The following is a 20,598-nucleotide window of genomic DNA, read 5'->3' as shown; positions in this document are numbered from 1 at the left end:
TATCTGATCTGTATTTAAGTTGGCATTGAAACAAGCCTTGATGCACACTGCAATCAACGGTGATTAAAGGGGGCAGCCATGGCATGAATGTCAGTCTGCTAATATGCTAAGGCTCTATAATCATCTCAGATACACTATTAGTAACTGTTGTTGAGGGTGTATGAATCCAAGGAACCAGTCTCACCCTTCTAAATGCTTTGTTCTCTTTTTCACAGACATATCATGTGATTAAGTCATGAAAAAGATACAATGTTAAAGATTTAGAACCTGTTTTAATTGCTTTGTGTTTCATCTGTCTGTATCTCATTATCTCATCTGTTTGCCGCTACATGAACTTTGCCAACACTGTGTGCAGAAAGTGGGAGTTTTTCCTGCTTGCTAATATTTAGAGTTGTGTTTAAATCGGCCTGTGTTGCCTCATTATTAATCCGTCCACCTCTTCACAAACTTTTACCCTGGATGAAACGCAGCTGCTGCTGTCATTGTAGCTGCTCAGATCTCTGTGTTTATAGGCTGGTGGACGGCAGCTCGCTCTGAGTCTAGAGCTCACATCACCCTGCCTGGTCCTGCCAAGTTTAGAGGAGTGGAACTTTTCATCACAGTAGTTCTATAACAGGCAGGATCTCGATAGCCTGTGGGGTCATTCACTCCAGCAGTGCTCTCCTCGTTCGCATGTTCGCTTGTTTTAGCAAATCATTAAGTATTCTCATTCTACAGTAGATAAAAGATACTAGGCGCTATTGCATGTTCACAACATGTCAGTAGAAAAGGCAGAAATTAAACTCTGCTCAGTCTTTATTTCTGCTTTTTCTGCTGCAAACAGTGAAACTTTAATACATAGCCAACTTTGCACACAACCTATTATATCTTTGACAATCAGCTATTATTAAAAATCATCATGTTCACACTTTTTATCACCATGTCAGGTCTTTCATCTTTTGCCAACATCAACACATTCTTCTATGCTACTGGTTTAAGGTTTATTAAGGTTTATATGCTGAATCACTTGATCACTGATTCAGTCATGTCTTTGTACTGTTGTTCATGCACTAGATAGGGATGCCCCCTTTTGAGGTCTGCCAGGCACGGCACTCTAAAGAGACCTATGGCCGGCCCAGACCTGGAAGGATTATGGTTTCCTGCTGGTCTAGAAGCAGCAGGGAACCCCACAGGAGGTGCTGCAGACAGGGAGGTCTGAGTGACTCTGCTCCCTCTGTTGCTACCAATTTTGTGTGTTTTTTTAATGCTAAAAGTGCTTTAAATGTTAAAACGAAGTGTGGACGTGAGGAGTTCTTCCCTTCCTGTAAATGGAAAGGTCTTACAGATGATAGCAGTACTTTGACTCACCCCAGTGATATTTTTGAGTCATTAGAGCTTCGCTTAGCATCCCCAGGGTGCTCCGCTCGTTATAAATTCATACAACCCTTCTGTGAAAGTCATATTTTCACCACAGTCTGTTGAGGAGTTGTAACAAAATTGTGCATGTTGACAGATAAATGATCTAATATTAGATCAGGTATCTGAAATAAAGCTAATCTAATTTAATTAATTGAACTGATAATGAAGGTTTTTGACCTTGCATTATCTCTGAGCGCAGGCTGGTATGCCAGATAGTCGACAATATATGCAAATAGCTTACGATCATTATCGGTGATGCTCTCTGAACTCAATTAGCAAGTATGATCTGCTGATAACATTCTATTAGCATATAGGCTAGGTGTCTGTGGTGCATATCATCTGACAGAGCTCCAGTCTTGAGGAAGTCACCTGATTTAGAAATGTTTAAAAAAAAGCCAAAAAAGGCTTATAAAGCAAATCCCTGTGCGTTACATGTAAATGTGCGACACCCATCAGTCAGCACTAATGGCGTGATTTATTTATTTTTTTGACATTGACAGTGTGACATTGTGTATTTATCACATTAACGCCATGTGTATACAGTATGAATCAAATGTGTTAGAGGTGCTACATTGCTCTGACTGGCACTGCCTAATAAAAATGCCAAAGTAGAGTGTTTGTTTCCTGGAGATGATTAGAGCTGCCTTGATTTCCCAGCTGAACATAGGATGAAAAAAAAAAACCTGAAAAGCAGCTTTCTGAGAATGTACCCAGCAACGTTAATGTCTTAGCTGAAGGCATAAAGCAAACATTCAATCTGTTGCTTAAACCTTTGATTACATTCATTGTAGCAGTTTAAATTTCCCAGTCATTAACATTTTGCCTGTAGTTGTAATGAAGTTATAAAGAACTGCTTTCTCCCTCTTGAGCATCTTACTTTCCTTCTGTGGTGCCGAAGCATCTTCCACTGGGCTACTAATACAATCTCAATATTTACCATGCAGACAGTCCTAATTCACAGTGAAATCAATACGGCGTTTAATTATAGACTCTTCAGTAATTACATCTTTTTGCACTAACTCGCAAACAGAATAGAACTTTTATGCGTATATTTCAATTCCCAAAGGGCCATCGTTTTAAAATTTCATTCTTCTAAACCCACATTAAAAAATATATATTTCAAAGTTCAAGAAATTATGTCTGAGTTCCTTTAATCTTGTTTGAAATAGTCTTGGTTTTTTTCTCTCTCAGTCAGAGCCCACTGTGAGGGAGAGTATATTCTATTTTCATCCGCCTCATTAAGTTTTTCACTTTAATTAATGGCAGGATGTGCTCACAGAGGAACTGTCCTGTCTGTTCGTTAAAGCCCATTATATGTCTGTACTCGGGCAGACTGCTGGCTTGAAATAGGCTTTTAGTCTGTGGAGTTTATTATTTTGCCATCTGAAACAGAGAGAGAGAGAGACACTTGTGAACTATGTTTATCCAAAACATCTCACGTTAGCCTACAGAAAACAGTCTGTGAGACAGAGCACAGGAAATTTCATCTGCTCAGCAGTTGCAGTGGAAGCATGAAGTAGTGCTTCAACTCAAAAGGGAGATGAGGAAGAAATGTCTGATTACAGCTTAGTTTTTCCTGTAGAGTCACATTTAGCCCGAAGCTGTGAAAAGCATTGATCTTGCTCTTCTCCTTGCTGTGTGACCCAGCAGTTGTAGCTGTGTGCAACCTTCGTGTTCAGCGTCTGTAGAAATTACAGCTATCAGTAATTAGAAATAAGTTTAGCTGAACTCTTGCACATCTTTCCCCACGATTAGTGTCAATGTTCAGGTATGGTCCAATTGAAGTTAAAGATGAATAAAAGACAGTGAATGGAGTTGAAATAATGCAGATGTAAATGTTGCAGATCATTAGTTGTCATTAAACACGCCATATTGACTGCTATTGAGTTTTCAATTAAAATGTTTGGGTTACTATAGCCCCAACCAGACATAAACATCCAGGAGCAGGAGGAAAACAATGTAGTTTCACTTCATTTTTGCACTAGATATACACAAGAAAACTTCCAATAATTAGCCTTGCACATTGAGCAGTATTTCTTTCTTAACCCACAGGTGCAATGCAAGGAAGCAGATTTTAGCATTAGGCCAGTGTTAAGCGTATCAACTATATTGGCATGTTCATAGCTGCAGAAAATTGAGTGAGGTGTGCAGAGGGGGGAGGGGCGGGGGTGGGGGGGCTGCACTCGTGCAGACAGGATGGTGGTAATAGGCTGTCTGAGTGCTGAGGAGATGGCGGGGCGAGGGCGGGGATTCTTAGAGGCCAAAGAGGCAGAGAAATTGACTTCTAATGGCATATCCAAAGGTGTTCAATGACAGTTAACCTTTCCAGCTAATGGTTAAGGTCACTCATAATGTGTATCACACATCAGCCTCAGATAGCATTTAGTCAGCAATAGATATAAATGTGGGACATGAATATTGTATGGTTTTACAATACCCCCACAGCATTTCTGTGTTAACACGGAGGTTATTCCTGTTCAAGGTCAGTTATTAGAGGTGATGGGGAAACCCCAGGCCTGACTCCACAGAGGAGAAATATAGACCTTCCTGTAAGGCTCAGAATCCCTCCTACCTTATTGCTGAAACATAAAACAAGAGACTCCAAGGTGATGCACTGGACTTCCTGATTCCCACAATGACATCCAATTCTAAGTGTTTAACACAGGTCATCATGAAGGCCAGAGACCTGTGCAGCAGACACATGCTTACCTGCCACTGTCGGTTACCAGACTGTTGTATCTTAATGCTGCTTTATTGCCTGCTCATGAAACCCTAATGCAATCCACTCAAGTGGCATAACAATTGTCCTTGTGTCACCTTGCCATTTTTCATCACTTCCTGATGCATTTTCATACACTGCTCTGGCCAATCAGTTGTTCCATTTGGCTTATTGATCAATCATTGCTCACACTAACAGATTAAAAAACCACAGGAACCTGGTGATTGTTCCTTAAATAAAATATCAACCAGTCCATTGAATGTGCTGTGCTAGTCATTTTTTTATCCTGCATTCATGATGGAGTTTTTTTCCCCTCAGTGGGTAAATTTGTAGATTGGTACACACATTGTTGTATGGCAGGTTCTACCAGGAAATGAAGTTAAATAGTGGATGGCCCCTGACTCTATGAGTAGCAATCATAATTCCCCTCTAAAAGCTTCATGCCACTTAAGTTATTAACATTTAATTCTGCAGCATCAGAGTGGATTAACCCATCAGACAGCGGTCTCATTAAGATCTACTGATTGCATCTTTTTTCAGGGTTGCCTCCGGCCTTTTGTACCTCAGTCTGTCAAAGTGAAAGATTGAACCCGTGTTTGCGCTCTGTTCAAAGTGCAGCAGTCAATCCTTGTGGAGCTGCATTTTTCTTAGTGTGTGGCAACTGATTTAAAACTACTGTCCTACTACTGTGAAATGTGTTCAGCTTCTGAGGTCCAATGCCAGCTCTCTCATCCCAAATGTTGTCTCTGTATCCATAAGTAGTTTTAGCTGCATGACCCCAGTAACACCCTAACACCTAAGAAAAATATTTTTTTTTGTTAATGTATTTCTGTTCAGAGTGTTCTGCAGTGATAAGAAATAATACCTGTATTTAGCGCTCACAGGTACCTTGATAAACAAGACTGACCTCCAAAATCCTTTTTTAGGTTCAAATGATTAATACAGACCAAAAAAAAAGTTTGAATCACACATTTTTGAGCAAGGAGGAAAAAGTTGCCTTTGTAGTCTCATGCAAGTGCTTCTTTTTGTTATTATCCTACCATCTCTTTGGACATGTGATGCCAGCTCAAGAAATATGATCATTTTTGCTAGTATTATTAGCTTACCTTCACAGGAAAATATGCTTTAGTAAAGGATTTCTTCATCTGTTTGACTGGCTGAAGGCATCATGTCACTGCACACTTAATGGTCCATGTATGTTTAGGAGTGTTGTCATTTATTGTACATGATACATTGAGGGCAGTGAGGTTTACCTTCTTTTAAAGGGCTCTAAGAAGTAACCGATTATCTTATCTTTCCAGAGTGTTCCTGCGAGCCATCAGTCAGTATGCTGGAGTTTTGAACAGGAAGTTTCTGGATCAAACAAACTTTGAGCTGCAGGTAAGAACTTTACCAGAACAAGATTCATTCATTCAAAAAAAAACAACAACAAGCTTTTAAACAGCCAAAACTATCTTTTAGTCGGAGCGGCAGTGGATTAACATTTTAAGCAATATTACCAGCAGTTCTCAGAGTGATAATTGCAGATGTGGCATTGTTGGACTTTCTGAATGGGCAAAAAAAAAGATCACCAAAGGCAGTAGACATAAAAATTGTAGAGAGAGGAACATCAATTGCTTGTAATGGCTGGCAATTTTATGTGCATTTCTGAATATTTTAACCTGCTCACCCTGGAATAGAAGAACGTTCTCTACTTGCTTTTTAAATGTCTGACTTGGAAGGATGTTGTCAACAGCTAAACTGCTCTGAGCTTTTAAAGCCTGTAAGGATTATTATTCTAACAGTGTTTTTGTATGACTTACAGTACTTGGAGCTGCCCTCATGAATAATGCCGCCACGATTGCCTCCCAGTTTAAGCTATAGCTCAGTGACATGAAGACAATTTATCTGCATAGAATATATACAGTCATCTTCTGCATCTATTACGCCTATCCTGTCATGGACATTCTCATTGATAATTGTGTGCTCTATTATTCTATCACACTCCATATTCAACTCATCATGAGGTGTCTTATCTGTGCGCCTGTGTGGACTGTTTGTACAGCTGTGAAAAATGGAGGATACTGTACTGCACTTCTTTTAGCTGCTGTCATTGTCTGATTGAGAGTGCGCTCTGGAGGACATTGGCCTAAATCACCAACCTCTTCATCCACAGCGACAGCTTCCCGACACACAAGCAGAACCATCTCATCTCAGCCTTTTGAGCTAATGAAACTGTAAAGCTTTCCTGCCCACACAGTTTAGTACTAAATGACATTTTCATTTTATTTTTCCTCCCCACCTCATGCGCTCTCTCTCTCCCTCTCTCTGCCTTTATCTGGATCAGCTTTGGAACAACTACTTCCACCTGGCTGTGGCCTTCCTCACACAGGAGTCCTTGCAGTTGGAGAACTTTTCAAGTGACAAAAAAGCCAAGATTTTCCACAAGTGAGTATGAGCACTTTCTCAATCCACAGGACATCCTGGTTTCAGACTAACAAAGCCGGGGCCCCTCTCCCTGCATGATCATGCTTTATATATATATGCTTTATATATTCATCACATAGGGGCTCACAGGAATACACAACACCCAGTGGTTTTGTTGGAGGCTGTTCTACTTGTTTGCCCTTCTGAGCAAAGCAGAACAGCCTCAGAGCAACTCTGGGGGTTATGGAGAGCACATCTTACACTGAAACCTATCAACAATCCCTCTTCAGAGTGTCTACTACAAGCCTTTTCCTCTTATTCCTTCCAATACTAGAGGAGAAATGGTGCAAAAAGGTCATTTTTAGCCGGTTTATAAAACTTAGACTCCTTGTTGATCAATTTGTCCTTTTGAAAACAGCCAAACACAGAACACAGATGTTCCAAGCTTCTGTCAGTCCTGTCAGACTGAGCCAAAAGAAGCGTCTGGTTGATTCTAGTAGACAGGAGCTTTGCATAGCCATCTCTGGCTACATACAGCAAAGAGCTCATCTCTGCCCCTATTTCTAGATTGCTTATTTGACATTCCTAAATATACCATTTCAATACAACCAGGTAGTTTTCATACATTCAAGACAGGTATTATACAGGAACTGTCTACCTCCACCCACCCACTCTCCTTCTCTGCCTCTGACCCTGCACCCAATGCTCACCTTCTTTCCTTTGCCTCTCTCTGTGCATCCTTGTGTGCTGGTGCATGAACTGTCAGCTCTGCCTGCAATACCAATTACTGTGCCTTGCTCAGGAGCAGAGAACAGAGGGGTGAAATCAAAGATTTGTGGAGCATTGCTGTTTGATTTACAAATCTTCCAGTGCTGTAAGTGAAGTGTGTGTTACTAATAATGTTCTCTCACTTGGTGTAATGTGTGCAGAGTCAGAATAGGAGGACAAATCTTATGTTTGGACATCAAATGTAATTATTAGAGGTTTTTCCACATTGTGTTCCTTAAAAATATATTTATATGGTATAGTGCTGTGCAAGTACCAACATATCTGTGATATCAATTTAAAAATCAACCCATATGCACTACATGGACAAGAGTATGTTTTCTAGTCTCCATTTTCTGGCTCTCTGTTCAGCATTCGTTTGATGCTCCGATGAAGGGCGATGAGGCCAGACGGCAGCTGGCCTTGAGGTCAAGACAGCCAGATCCTTCCATTCTTTGAGTTTTTTTGTGCCATGTTAAATCAAAAGCTGACAAACACACAAAGTTGTTATCTACATCCTCATTGTATGATCTAAAGCTGCAACAATTACTAAATGGGAAATGGGAACAAGAACATTGTTCAAGACACTTTCAACTGGTTTGTAAAATGAGATCAGAATTAATTGATTGATTAAACATGAACAATAAGTCAATAATGATAAATCATAAGGCAGCAGATCTCGTAGACTGCAGCGTTAAGAGTTCCCACCTTTAAAACTAAAAACAGACCAGCATTACAAAAAGTATCGGTCAGGGTCCTCTAAAGTTTGCTTAAATGTTTTCATTAAGTTTATAAGGGTTATTGCAAGGGAGCATGTCCTTCATACACATATACAGCTGCAAAATGAGCATGCTACAGTGTCATTGTCGTGACGTGCTTTTATGAATGATGAGGAGAAGGAGCATCACAATGTCAGCTTTTGTGAACGTCTCACACTTCCTTTGCTTCAGGCTTGGATCACATCTGAGCTGTCCTTACTGGCCACTTCTTGTCAATCATTTTTCTCCCGTCTCTTACTCTATCTACTGCTCCCTGTATTTTATTCTCCACCTCCTCTGTTTCCATCACCGCATGCCTTCACATCCATTTCCTCCCCTCTTCCTCTCAGTTTTGATCTTTGCCCTCTTGGCAAAGTTGCATTACACAACACAAGCTGCCAATAGAGCCCCAGACCCACTCACTGCACACCTTCGCCCTGCAGACATGTTACTCTTAGTTAACCTCTCGGAGAGCTCTCCGCCCGCAGCTGACAGGTATGTGTTGTAGGTCCTGACAGCCGACAGTCATAGCTGCCTGTCCCTGCTGCCTGCAGGAGTGTGACAGAACAGCTGCATCTGTCTCCACTCAGATGAGGACATGATGCCTCCTGCGCAGTCATCTGCACACACATTTGTGGAGATAGAAACCCTCTGACACACAAGCGTGCTATGTGAGCAGACATACACACACATAGTTGCAGATTAAAGTGTTGATGAGATGCAAAATAGTCAAAAGATGTAATACATAATGCATTACCATTTTTTGCGTGCAGCTATAGAGTAATTTACAGGGGTAGGCAACCGATTATATTTGATTTTTTTTCAATACTCTGAAGATCAATCCCTGGGCTCTGCAGCACTCCTTCCTTTGACAGCTAAATATGGTAAAGCTTTTTGACCTGGCAAGGCTGTAAAGAGGTGACGCAGCTTCTCTGTTAAGGATTCTTTCAATGTTCTTATCCTCTCTGTCAAAACACATTAGTGCTTCTTTCTGCTTTATTGGCAAAACAATCAGTTGGCTTTTCAGAATTCCATGAGGGGCGCTCTGAAATATCACGATGTGGCTCTAAATTGACATTAATTAGAGGTCAGGAGAGGATTCACACTCCTTTTCTTTTCCCTCTCTCTTTCTGCAATGTCACACCAAGGTGTCATGCCATCAGTGTGCTAGGACGAGAAGAAGGAGAGGTCACTGCTCAGAAGTCATTTAGTGTGAATCAACTGATGCTCTGTGAGCTGAAGAAAACACTGGTGCTTAAAGCTTGGAGGGTGTTTCACGGTGTGAAACAGGACCTTTAAAAACTTATTGAGGACACTTAAACACGTTTAAAAAATTATTTAGAATATTTTTGACTCGCTTCTCACGCTACTTTCTTATCATTTTGTGGTGCTTATTCAAAAGTGCAAATCTTGATCTTTTCTTTCCGGGCATTTCGTGTGACATTTATTCATTCAGAATATCTCACTCTTTGCTGCAGCTGCAGCAGATACATTGCAGTTAGCTTTGCATGCATCCTACTCTGGTGATGATGCATGCCTTAAGTAAGCGGATGTTGTAAGGTTGAGTGAAATCAGCTGTACACAGTTATGCACAGATACTCGATACTGTTCATTTTGTTCAACATATGCTGAAATAACAGAAAAGAGGCGTAAACATGCTGTAGGTTTAGAATGGCCAAAAAGCAAAAATCACAATTATGCCAATAAATGCAAGCATATTTATTACATACAGGCAGTAATTAGTTGAAAAATTACATTTATTTACATATAATATAATATAAATGTAATTTATTTGTTTCCTTTTTGTCATACAAAGGCTGTGAAAATAAGGAAAAAAATCTCTTTTGACTGTTATCTTTATTTCTTGATCTTAAAACATCATGCTTGAACTTACTCTCTTTGTCCAATCTGTCCAGGGAGCCCGAGCCATTACTTTTGTTTCATGTGATCGCTTTCTCAGAACTGGTTTCTCACTTTCTTGCCTCTCTGCACCCTGTTTCCACTCTGGTTAGTCTCTCCATCATTCACTCTGTGCCATCTCTCTCGTCCTTTCCACTTCCCTTTTTGTCCTCTCTGTGACCTGGGACAGCATGGCATGCAGGGAGAAAGGCACCAAGCTGCCATGGAGATTGGTTCATGACCTCGACATGGCAGAGCTGATCAGCTTATGAGCCCTCAATTCGCAAAAGCCAGACAAAGAGTTAAGATAGGAGTGATCCTCCTAGCTTCTTCTGCAAATCTTTGTTTTATATAAAGGCTCTTGATGCACCAAGTCAACTGTTTGATCAAACACTTTGCCTTGTGTCATCTGCCCCCTAGTTTCTTCAAATGTAGAGCAGAAGCCAGACTACAGTTGACAGCTAGCTGACTGCAGTCATCTGTGCATTTGTGCGAATGACTCCTTTGTGTGCGTTAAATGTCATGGAGAAGCAAAGCAAAGTAACTGTGTCTTTTTTCATGTGTTTCAGGTACCAGGACATGAGAAGACAGATTGGCTTTGAAATCAGGGATATGTGGTACAATCTAGGTAATTCAAGTATTTTATTCTATGTGTCATTACTGTTGATGACAGTAACAGAAAAAAATCTCTGAATCAATTCACACACCTCAGTGCATCAGCGACTGACAAATGTTGGAGAGTTGTTCTCTCAATTAATGCTTGTGATTATGTGCCAACCGAGGACCCCAGCAGCTATTACACCAGCTAAATATAGACAATCATGTGTTAATTGGCTTTATGATAAGAGAGACTTCAGCAGTCAAGTCTCAAAGGAATGAGGTTGAAGTAAAGAGATCAGGGTGTTTGATTTGGGCACCTGTGTCTCCCTTCCTATTATAACCGTCCGCATCTGAGCCTTTAATTAGAGTTGTTTGGTTTGAAGTTATTCACAGCTCGACTTTCACGTAAACGATGATGAGAGGAGACAGATTTCCTGTTTGTTTGATACTTTAAAATGTGGATTAATTATCATACTGCACACGTGCTTTCTTACCCCCCCCCCCCCCTCTCTCTCTCTCTCTCTCTCTCTCTCTAAAGGGCCCCACAAAATCAAGTTCATCCCTGAGATGGTGGGACCTATCCTGGAGATGACTCTAGTCCCTGAGATCGAGCTGAGAAAGGCCACCATCCCCATCTTCTTCGACATGATGCAGTGCGAGTTTCACTTCACGTGCAGCTTTCAGCGGGTGCGTGAAAGATAGAAAAGTAGGATCGGGGTAGAATAAAAAAAAATGGTGACAAGTGTTGGAATTCTGGTTTGTCAGTCTAAGGAGATGCACACAGTAGTCTCATCTGATATAAAGTTTTATAGCCCAGAGCTCACATGTAATTCTGAAAATCTCTTTGCTTTTGTTGTGCCGCGATTATCAACAGCCACGGAAAGAGGAACTTAATGTTATGCCTCGTTACAGTGCAAAATTAAGCCTTTCTGCATGAGGAAATCCGTTTGGTTACAGCTCTTCCTTCATAAGACGTTCTCAGCTTTGGGGATGTTTGTGGGAGCGCCCAAAATATGCAACGCTTATGTTTTAAATTTTAAAACAGCATGGTGGTTTCCAAATTTCTCTGCTGGAATTTGTCAAGACAGTTCTCTCCAAGATCTTTTTCCTGTAAAAAAGTATATATATATATATAAATAGTACAGTCTTTTGCTTCTTAAGCCAATGTGTCACTCACGATCTGGCTCACTGAAGGTGAATGCCACTTTATTTTGCCTTTAGTGAAATGTGATCAATATTTCTTTGGCCTGCCTTCTTTTTAGGCCATATGCCAGTAAAATGGGTCTTTACTGGGTCTCTGTAGTAAAATCAGCGGCTGCAGCATTATATCCTTTTCTCACTTGGCTGCACTTTCCTGTACTGTATATGTGCCTGGCCAGCACACGAGTACATCAACAAGTCAGTGAAAATTGGTTTGTTTTGGTGCAATAAAATCTTTTTTTAAACAGCTGCTTCCTACAAATATTAGGAAAATAAGGTCCATGTATCACTGTCAGCAGCTACTGCAACAACAGAGCAAAAGAAAAGAGGATGTATCACATGATGCAGCCTTGCTCGATGTTCTAACAAAATCTAAACAGATAGAGAAAAGCTTTAATAAGGAACAGAAAGCTCCAGCTCACAGCCAGCTGTGCTGCACTGCAAGAGACGGACGATTAAAGTCAAAGCACAACCCCCCCAAGCCAAGCCTTGATCCAGAGAGAGAGAGGGGGGGGGTGAGACAGGGAGCTGGCGTTAATGAATTGAAAAATTAGCTGCACTGATTATTTACGCCTGCTCTGTCTAATTGCAGTTTGAGAACGAGATCATCACCAAGCTGGATCATGAGGTGGAGGGAGGCCGCGGAGACGAGCAGTACAAAGTTCTCTTTCAGAAAATGTAAGTGCTGATTAATGGGCAGGATTACGCCTGAGCCTCTCACAAGTTAGATAATGCTAATTGCAACATAGCACTCCTCAAAATAATCACAGTGTGCTGATGATCATACGACTTCTCATCACAGCTTGCCACTGTGATATTTGCTCTCAGAGCAGTTAGATGCTAATTCTGCTTTAATGGGCCAAAATAAGAATGTTTTCCCAAATCCACAGTGGCTAAAAGTTTGACATTTGAACAAGCTCATCTCTCTCGCTTTCTCTCCTTCTTCTACATTAAAACATTTTTTGCACCAACTATAAACTCCAGCTTACTGGAGCACTGCAGGAAGCACAAGTACTTGTCCAAGTCGGGGGAGAACTTTGTCACTCTGGTGGTGCGTCTGCTGGAGAGGTTGTTGGACTACAGGACCATCATGCATGATGAGAACAAGGAAAACCGCATGAGCTGTACCGTCAACGTGCTCGTAAGATGGCTGCTTTTAACCCCTCTGTACACACAAGCCCTAGGATACACAGTATAATTACATGGAAGCCCCCTGCATGAAACAAGTATAAATCACCTTTATTATTATGTATTTGAAAGGCTGATGTTAGCAATAAAATGGCCATAATGATGTATGATGACACACAGACAAAAAAGAATAGCAGCCACCTCCACATGTCACAGTGCATCTAGACGTTATCATGAAGCAGCTCACCTGAACATCCTCCCGTCTGTGAAGTGACATTTCATGTGGGAGCACCCAAATGTCAGTTTGGTCTCACGTGACCACTGCCATTGAAAAGACGGCATGCAGATGGCCTGCATGTAACATTTATCAGAGGCGTGTTCTGTCAGTGCTGAATCAAAGTCTGCAAAGTTTCCGAAAATCACTCAGTTTTTACAAGTTTACTTTTTTTTAATCCTCTACCAAAAAAAAAGTGGTGAAAAAAATGAAAATTAAAAACATCAAGCAACTTTTTGCTTTGCAACACACAAGGGGTTAAAATCCAGTATCCAGTATCAAGCTGTAAAAATGCAGTAAGTTAAATATCTACAGTCTGTGGAGACCCCCCAAATATTGGCAGCACCTGTGGGTACATCAGTCTTTTAGTTAATGGTAACCAGTGATAATCTGTTGTTTTTAACGCCTTGTCTCTTCCCATGCTGTAGAACTTTTACAAGGAGATCGACAGAGAGGAAATGTACATCAGGTAAGTCCAGCAGACATTCAGTCCCTCTGAGGCGTAAACAATATGCCACATTACTTGAAAAACTCTGAACTCTGAATCAGCCGAGCTACAATTTTGTCTGTATTCCACCCAAGAGATTCAGAATACAATATTTGGCTTTGTAAAATGAATAAATCGCTCTCACCAGCCAGAGTTTTCCATCTGCCTGTCAGGTGTTATTTGAGGTAAAAGAGTCTATCAGGACATAACAGTGTAGCAGAGTTAACTTGTGTGTCTGCTGTAACCCATGACCCATTAATCATTGTTATTTCCTGCCAGGTACCTGTACAAGCTGTGTGACCTCCACAAAGAGTGCGACAACTACACTGAAGCTGCCTACACTCTGCTGCTACACGCAAAACTGCTCAAGGTACACAAACAGCTAAATGTCAGAGTGCACTCTGTATTTAAATCAGCGCAGATCACAGAACTTACATCCACTGTTAAGCTGTTGTCAAGCAGGTGGCATTTAACCTTAGGCATCAAACAAGTGTGTATCTGTGAGCTAGAATGTGTAGAAGGACGGGGTTGCAATCCCCTTTAATTCCACCTCAGCATGAGATGGGTGCTAAGAAGGCAGACTTGCTGAGCGGCGTCTTTTTCACCTTGCTCGTCCAATGCAAATCACGGCTTGTATCTGATCTTAAAAAAAGCCACATCATATTTAAAGCAGAGGAAGAAAAGCAGTTTCAGCCACAGAGGTGTCTAAAGATAAAGGTATTCTTTTATTGTCCTCTTTGTCAGCTGAAAAAAGAACCCTCTAGTGTAGATCAGTGCAAAGCAGGTCTGCTTTTAAGATTAGAAAAGGGCAGGTTTCTGCCTCACATTTAACACAGTGATACACTGAAATTAGATGCATAAATATTTATAGGCTGTCATAAAGCATTTCTTTTATAATTGTACCTTTTTTTATATAACGCCTCGAAGGTTTCGGCTGCCAAAAATATACCGCATTCAAACTGCAAAAAAGAGCAGTGTCTATTCCTAGTCGGGGTTTGGTATACCCTGAATTTGAAGTTGTTAGTCTCTGCCTTTTTATCCAAAATGGCTGCATCCAACATCTCATCTGTATTTGCATAAATAGGTGGCTGCTTCAACCTTTGTATGCGTCCCAACAGGGGAGAGCAGGCTGTGACTGAGTCACATTTTCCACACTGAGGAGTCATGGCAGCATTTGCAGGACTTGTTATTATTTTAATTCTGCTCATCTTCTTGCATCTGTGTCTTCCTGATGGTAGCATATTATCAAAGTGAGGTTCACTATTATATTGTGGAAATTGGTTGATTTTGTTCCACTAGACTGAATAAATTCTCCTCTGTGCTGCTGTAACAAGATTAAATAAGGATGGATACATAATTCTGCATCCCCATCATTTAAAGAGTAAAACTGGCTCCTGTAGTAATAATTAGGTACCTGCAGCAGTATAACAACACTGATGGATTAACAGCACTTTGCGTATAGTCAGAGATGTATCAGCACTTTGGTTTTGTCGATGGAAAGAAGATCCTTTTTACCATGTAAATGCTGCAGTCCAGTTGTAAAAGAATCAATAACCTAAGCCAAAGCCTCCTAGAATCCCCTTTTTATGCCACAGCAACAATGTGCCGAGAAATTACTTTTTCCACCCATCTCCTGCACAGAGTATGCAAATTTCTTTGGCTTTGCTCTTCAAATGTAGCCACCACACAAAAACCTGGTCAGAGATCTTAACTGTTCACGTTACACAGAACACCACAGAATCCCCAATTAAAACTGGCTGCTAATGAATCACTGTTGGCATAGGATTACACTTCCTCTGCACAGAGGCCAATCAGATTGTCTATCTTCCTGCCAAGCAGCAAACCTGATTATATTCTCTATGCTGTGTCAAGCAGGAAAAAATACTCCTGCACTCTTTACACTTTGCCTTGTCTGTCATTGTTTAGAAAATCAAGCAGCTTTTGTGCTGAAGAAGAATGTTCTGCTGCATGGCTCTTTTTGTGTTAACACAGGCATAAGTGCTGCTTCTCTCTGCTCCACTTATATGGATAGCTTCCAGTGGGCCATCCTACTGAAGTACTGTTTGGGCTGAACCTAATGCTAAATACTTAACTAAAGAAAGGCACAGCCTTTACTCCAGCTCTGATGCTCCCTCTCAGCATGAGTGTAATATTGACACCTGTGTTATTGCCCATGTCTCGAGTTTCCTTCTCTCCCTGCCAAGTTTAGGGCAGCTTTAAAAATAATTACACATCAATCTCACCCATTTGCATTGGCTATAAGTCAGTGATTGATTTCTCGTCACCTTCTGCTCTGCATTGTGCCGCTAACTTTTTCTCTATAGTGGTCGGACGAGCCCTGCGCAGCCCACCTGACCCAAAGAGACGGCTACCAGGCCAATACTCAAGGACAACTTAAGGACCAGCTCTACCAGCAGATTATTAATTACTTCGACAAGGGCAAGGTAAGACACACACACACACACACACTGGTTATAATCACGATCCTGGGATATTTTTAGGTGCTGTCATCTCTGTTAAATACCTCCTCTGGCAGGTGTGAAGATGCTGAATGGAAGTCTCATACACTCTTTGCTAAAGCTCGTATAGATAAAGCTGGCCATCAGCCAACACAAGCGTTAATGTAGATCTTTTGTGTTGTTCTTTTTATAACTACCTCTTTTCCTCCTCTTTTCCTCAGTTCTCCTTTTCTCCCTTCATACAAATCAGTGACATATTTGAAAGCCACCTTAGTGAAAATCTTCCACTTTCATAAGACCCTGTTACTCAGCTGTTCTTCTGAATTCTTCATTTTTTAGTGCAAAGCAGAAAAATGTTTCCTAGCCTGTAAGCTATGCTTGGAATGGACCTGCAGGACCGCAGCCAGAGCTTCTCAGAGATGATGTCCCAAGGCTTTGCATGTGTCATCAGTCTTGGGATGCTGTCGCCACACTTAGTTCTCTAGCCAACTGTCACTCAGCTAGATGTGGCCAGGGAGCCAACAGTTTGAAAGAGCCCATGATAAACATACACAAACAAACACAGCAGAGTGATTGTGAAGTGTTAAAGTGGCTGTAAGAATACATCAGCACTCTAGAGAGCGCAGTTTCAATTGAGGACTGACTCTAGGAGTGCCACTGGAGTCCTCCAGAAAGCAGCCCCAGATTGTGTCGTACCACCACTCTTGCTGATGGGAGGCAGATCTGAGTAGCAGTCTGGACTCTGTCCACCTCCAGCCTGGCCCATATCAGCTCAATCCAATCTAGTCTGTCAGGAAGCCACATAGAAGCCTTTCAACATGTTCGAGTGTCTTGCATCCATCTATGACACCACCTTACTGTACTGGAGCAGTCTCCAGGGAAAATGCATTGCATCTATTAAGAGGATGGCTTCAGCATCAGATCAATGAAAACCAAAAACAATATTGACATAATAGAAAAATTGATCTATTTTAAGAAAGGCCTATATTGAAAAGAGAATTTATGTTGTTAACTGGACAGAAATTAATCTTTTCTGTCTGTGTGTCCAATAGATGTGGGAGGAGGCAATCATTCTGGGAAAGGAGCTGGCTGAACAGTATGAGAACGAAATGTTTGACTTTGAGCAGCTTAGTGCATCCTTGGTAAGTAATGTGATTTTTTTTTATGTTGAAATGCACCTTAATGCTACAGATACTGATTATCCCTGTTGATTTATCTTAGATACAAACAAGTTAGCTTTGAAAGAAAGAAAATATGTCATAACATCAGAAAACAACAAAAGTCTGGAAGCAAAACCACTTATGATTTACTCTTCTTTCTCCTAACAGCGCAAACAGGCACAGTTCTACGAGAACATAGTGAAGGTCATCCGGCCCAAACCAGACTACTTCGCTGTGGGCTATTACGGCATGGGATTCCCCTCCTTCCTTCGTGTGAGTATTCGCATCAACACAAGTCTCATAAGCACCCGGCACATGCCTGTTAGCACAGTGTGGGCGAGCAGTTTGTCAAAACACGATCAATAGGTCTACCCGTGCCACCTTTCATCTCCTCATCGATGCATCACATGGCTTACTCCCACGGATTTTGGTTGTTGTGGAGGGATGCACTTGCTCAACAACCCACTTGGTCTGGTTTATCATTTACGCACTCGCTTACTGGCAGCAGATGCTGAATCACAGGCAACTGTTCCATGTGTGTGTTTGGTGTGTGCGTTTAGAATGATGTGCTGTGTGGTTCCCTCTTCAGTGTGGGAAGGTGGGATGTGTGTAAAAAGGTGAAAGAAATGATAAAAAGAAAGTGAATACTCTGCAGTCTGCAGAGAATAGCTTTAAAAACTGTATTGCCCCGACAAGTGGCCACAACAAACACCATCTTGCTCGCCTTTTATTCTGTTGCCATTCAGCTATACACCATTTTCTTCCCACAGATAGTGCTGCTTGCATCACAAGGTGTCCCCTCACCACCTGCACACAAAGCCATGCACCCAATACAAAGTGAAAGGTGACATTATAAATAGCTTTCAGTGGCTGCTGATTTGTTGGTTAAACATTCAGGTAGCTTAGAAATGTTCTTTCTGGTCACAGCTTATCACACATTAAATACGTGTGTAACAGAGATTAGACACTGGTGCACATCAGACCTTTTTTTCTTACAGATTTCAAAGGGTGCCCTGATTTGTCAATGGAAAAAGGAAATATTGTTTGTAAAACAGCACTGCTGACAAAGGATGATGTGTTTGCTTTGAATATATTGCGTGTTTTGTTTTTTAACACTTTCTCTTGGCACCTTATTGAAGGTGTTGTTTTCCTGTTGAGGAGGAATTCATTCTTTTATCTAAGCATCCCCCGAAATCCTCACGGAATAAGATAATATGAAAGTCCACTTTAAGAACAGCGATCCCAGATCATGCCCTTTTCATTCTATTATGAAGAACAACCATTTCACTGGGGTCTTTTGCCACTTTCCGATCTCCATGTGCCCCTCCTAACCTCTTTCATCTGGCAGGGCAGAAACTCTATTACAGACAGGGCAAGCTGCGCTGGCCTAATCTAACTGGCTCTTTAAACAGCCTTTGAGGACACGCAACAGTTCTCTTTTTTTTCTTTTTGCAGCTCTATAACCTTAACTGAAATATCCAGCTCATGTGGTTCTTTCTGCGACTTGGAATCTGCACTTAATTTACTCGCCACCTTGTCAATTGTAGCAATCCTTATGCTACATTATATATGAAATCCAGTCGTCTGAGGGTCCTTACCCCTGGTGTACAGATATTTCTTTTGGTTCATAGATGATGAAATCAGAAAATGCCATTTCTCGGTGTTATTACTTTTGAACTTTTTTCCCACGCATGTCTTTCTTAGAGTGGCTAACCCCTTCCACATCCTTACCTCTGAGGGGCTCAGACTGTCTAGCTTTGGACTGTGACATCAAATAAAAAAACATTAATAATTTTCTAGATCAAATTTGTCAGATTCAGCCCAGGATTTAAATAAATATTCATTCTGTTCTTATTTACATTTTTTGAATTTCTTCTCTCTTTTTAATAATTCTGTTTCTCTGTGAGTACATTGGGAAGTATTCAAGTTAGGATTATTAATTAAGACAAATATAGTAAAATAAAACAATGCTTTTTATTTTCCCCTGACGAAAATCACTTATGTGAAAAAAAAAATCCATACTCTGATAAAGGCATTTTGTAGCCAGCGCCCTTACAAATTGATTTTATGCAAGAGTGCCTAATTCAGCTGCTTATGATTTATTGGTTGTTAACATAGTTGGACACCAGGGTACACACTAATTGTAAAATGTACTCTATCACATAATTTGTTTGGCAGTAAGGCTACTGATTCCAGTTTCTTTATGTATTTGTGAATTTTTGTGTGTCCTCCATTAAGTACTTTCAGACGCTGTTAAAGTGCCAAAGAAACAAAGTGAAGACAAGGACAGAATAACCTCAAAAGTCACTTGTCAAGAAGCTTTGAACCGTGACAGAACACTCCTATTATATTTGTTTGCTCTATGAAGAATCCTGAGTCGCTTTCAGATGCATTAAAAGTCTTCCCAGCATTTCGCAGACAGATCTCCTCTGTAATTGTTTCTCTCACTTTACATCCTGTTGCTGTATTTATCCACCGTTCCATTCTTCCCATATCAATCCTAAACTTTACTTAATCCCTGTATTGAGTTTCCTGTGACAGCTCAGCTTAAAGAGCAGTTGGGGGTGCATGAAAAGTTGGTTTGAAATATGTATCCTAAGACGGCGCATTCGGAGACGCTCGGATATGAGCTGTCATGTTCTATCATTCAGAATGTTCCTCAGACAGACCCCTGAGCACACTCAGGAAGATGAAGGAACTATCCTGGCTCATACATTTTTAGGAGCTCTCTCCCCCAATATAATTTATTTTCGTTTTGGAATAAAACAAGGCGACCTTTTCATCCGTCTCTGTGTAGGTTCAAGCTTATGTGATTGAAAGAAAGCCTCCATACCTTTTCACACGGCGTGACCTTCATGTAGTCCTTCTCTTCTCTGCATGTTACACATTTTTGTCTTGCTGCAAGCATGTCCAGATGATGACATTACAGACATTACAGTTATATGAACTCTTGCTGCTTTGTCTCTTGACTGTATGAAATTGCCTTTTTACCACTTGCCAAGAAAGAAAGGCCATTTGAGCTGGAATTATTATCTAAATGACAGTGATTTTCTTTTTCACAACCAGTCAGTGTAGGTTTGAGGGTAATGAAAATGAGAATGGTGACATTGAGATGACTGCATGCACGACCTGAATGCTCAGCGGCATAATGTGAAACTGCTATCCTCCTATGAATAAGGATCCAGTGTGTTTGGAAAAAGATTAGCTGTCCTCAATCACATCTGAATGATTTAGAGAAATGTATCTAAATCATCTCACAGCTGAGCAGCGATGGGGAAACAGCAGAAGTGTTGTCTGATGCACCTGTGTTTGAAAGGGGCGACTCTTATCGGAGAGTTAAGATGT

The 20,598-nt window shown here is 41.0% G+C and overlaps 1 protein-coding gene across 2 annotated transcripts in view; it reads left to right on the top strand.

The window, feature by feature from the left end:
* dock1 (dedicator of cytokinesis 1) overlaps window positions 1-20,598 on the top strand; it is a 138,710-nt gene that overhangs the window by 99,204 nt on the left and 18,908 nt on the right. For both annotated transcript variants that reach the window (XM_028429969.1, XM_028429968.1), the window contains exons 30-40: window positions 5,419-5,497; window positions 6,444-6,544; window positions 10,515-10,573; window positions 11,084-11,232; window positions 12,338-12,423; window positions 12,730-12,886; window positions 13,576-13,616; window positions 13,914-14,004; window positions 15,959-16,078; window positions 17,146-17,235; window positions 17,422-17,526. In XM_028429969.1, coding sequence (XP_028285770.1) covers window positions 5,419-5,497; window positions 6,444-6,544; window positions 10,515-10,573; window positions 11,084-11,232; window positions 12,338-12,423; window positions 12,730-12,886; window positions 13,576-13,616; window positions 13,914-14,004; window positions 15,959-16,078; window positions 17,146-17,235; window positions 17,422-17,526 — 1,078 coding nt within the window. The remainder of the gene's footprint in view (window positions 1-5,418; window positions 5,498-6,443; window positions 6,545-10,514; window positions 10,574-11,083; window positions 11,233-12,337; window positions 12,424-12,729; window positions 12,887-13,575; window positions 13,617-13,913; window positions 14,005-15,958; window positions 16,079-17,145; window positions 17,236-17,421; window positions 17,527-20,598) is intronic.

Source organism: Parambassis ranga, chromosome 19 (assembly GCF_900634625.1).
Source record: "Parambassis ranga chromosome 19, fParRan2.1, whole genome shotgun sequence".
Taxonomy (NCBI): Eukaryota; Metazoa; Chordata; class Actinopteri; family Ambassidae; genus Parambassis; species Parambassis ranga.
This window is presented reverse-complemented; position numbering and strand designations above follow the sequence as displayed.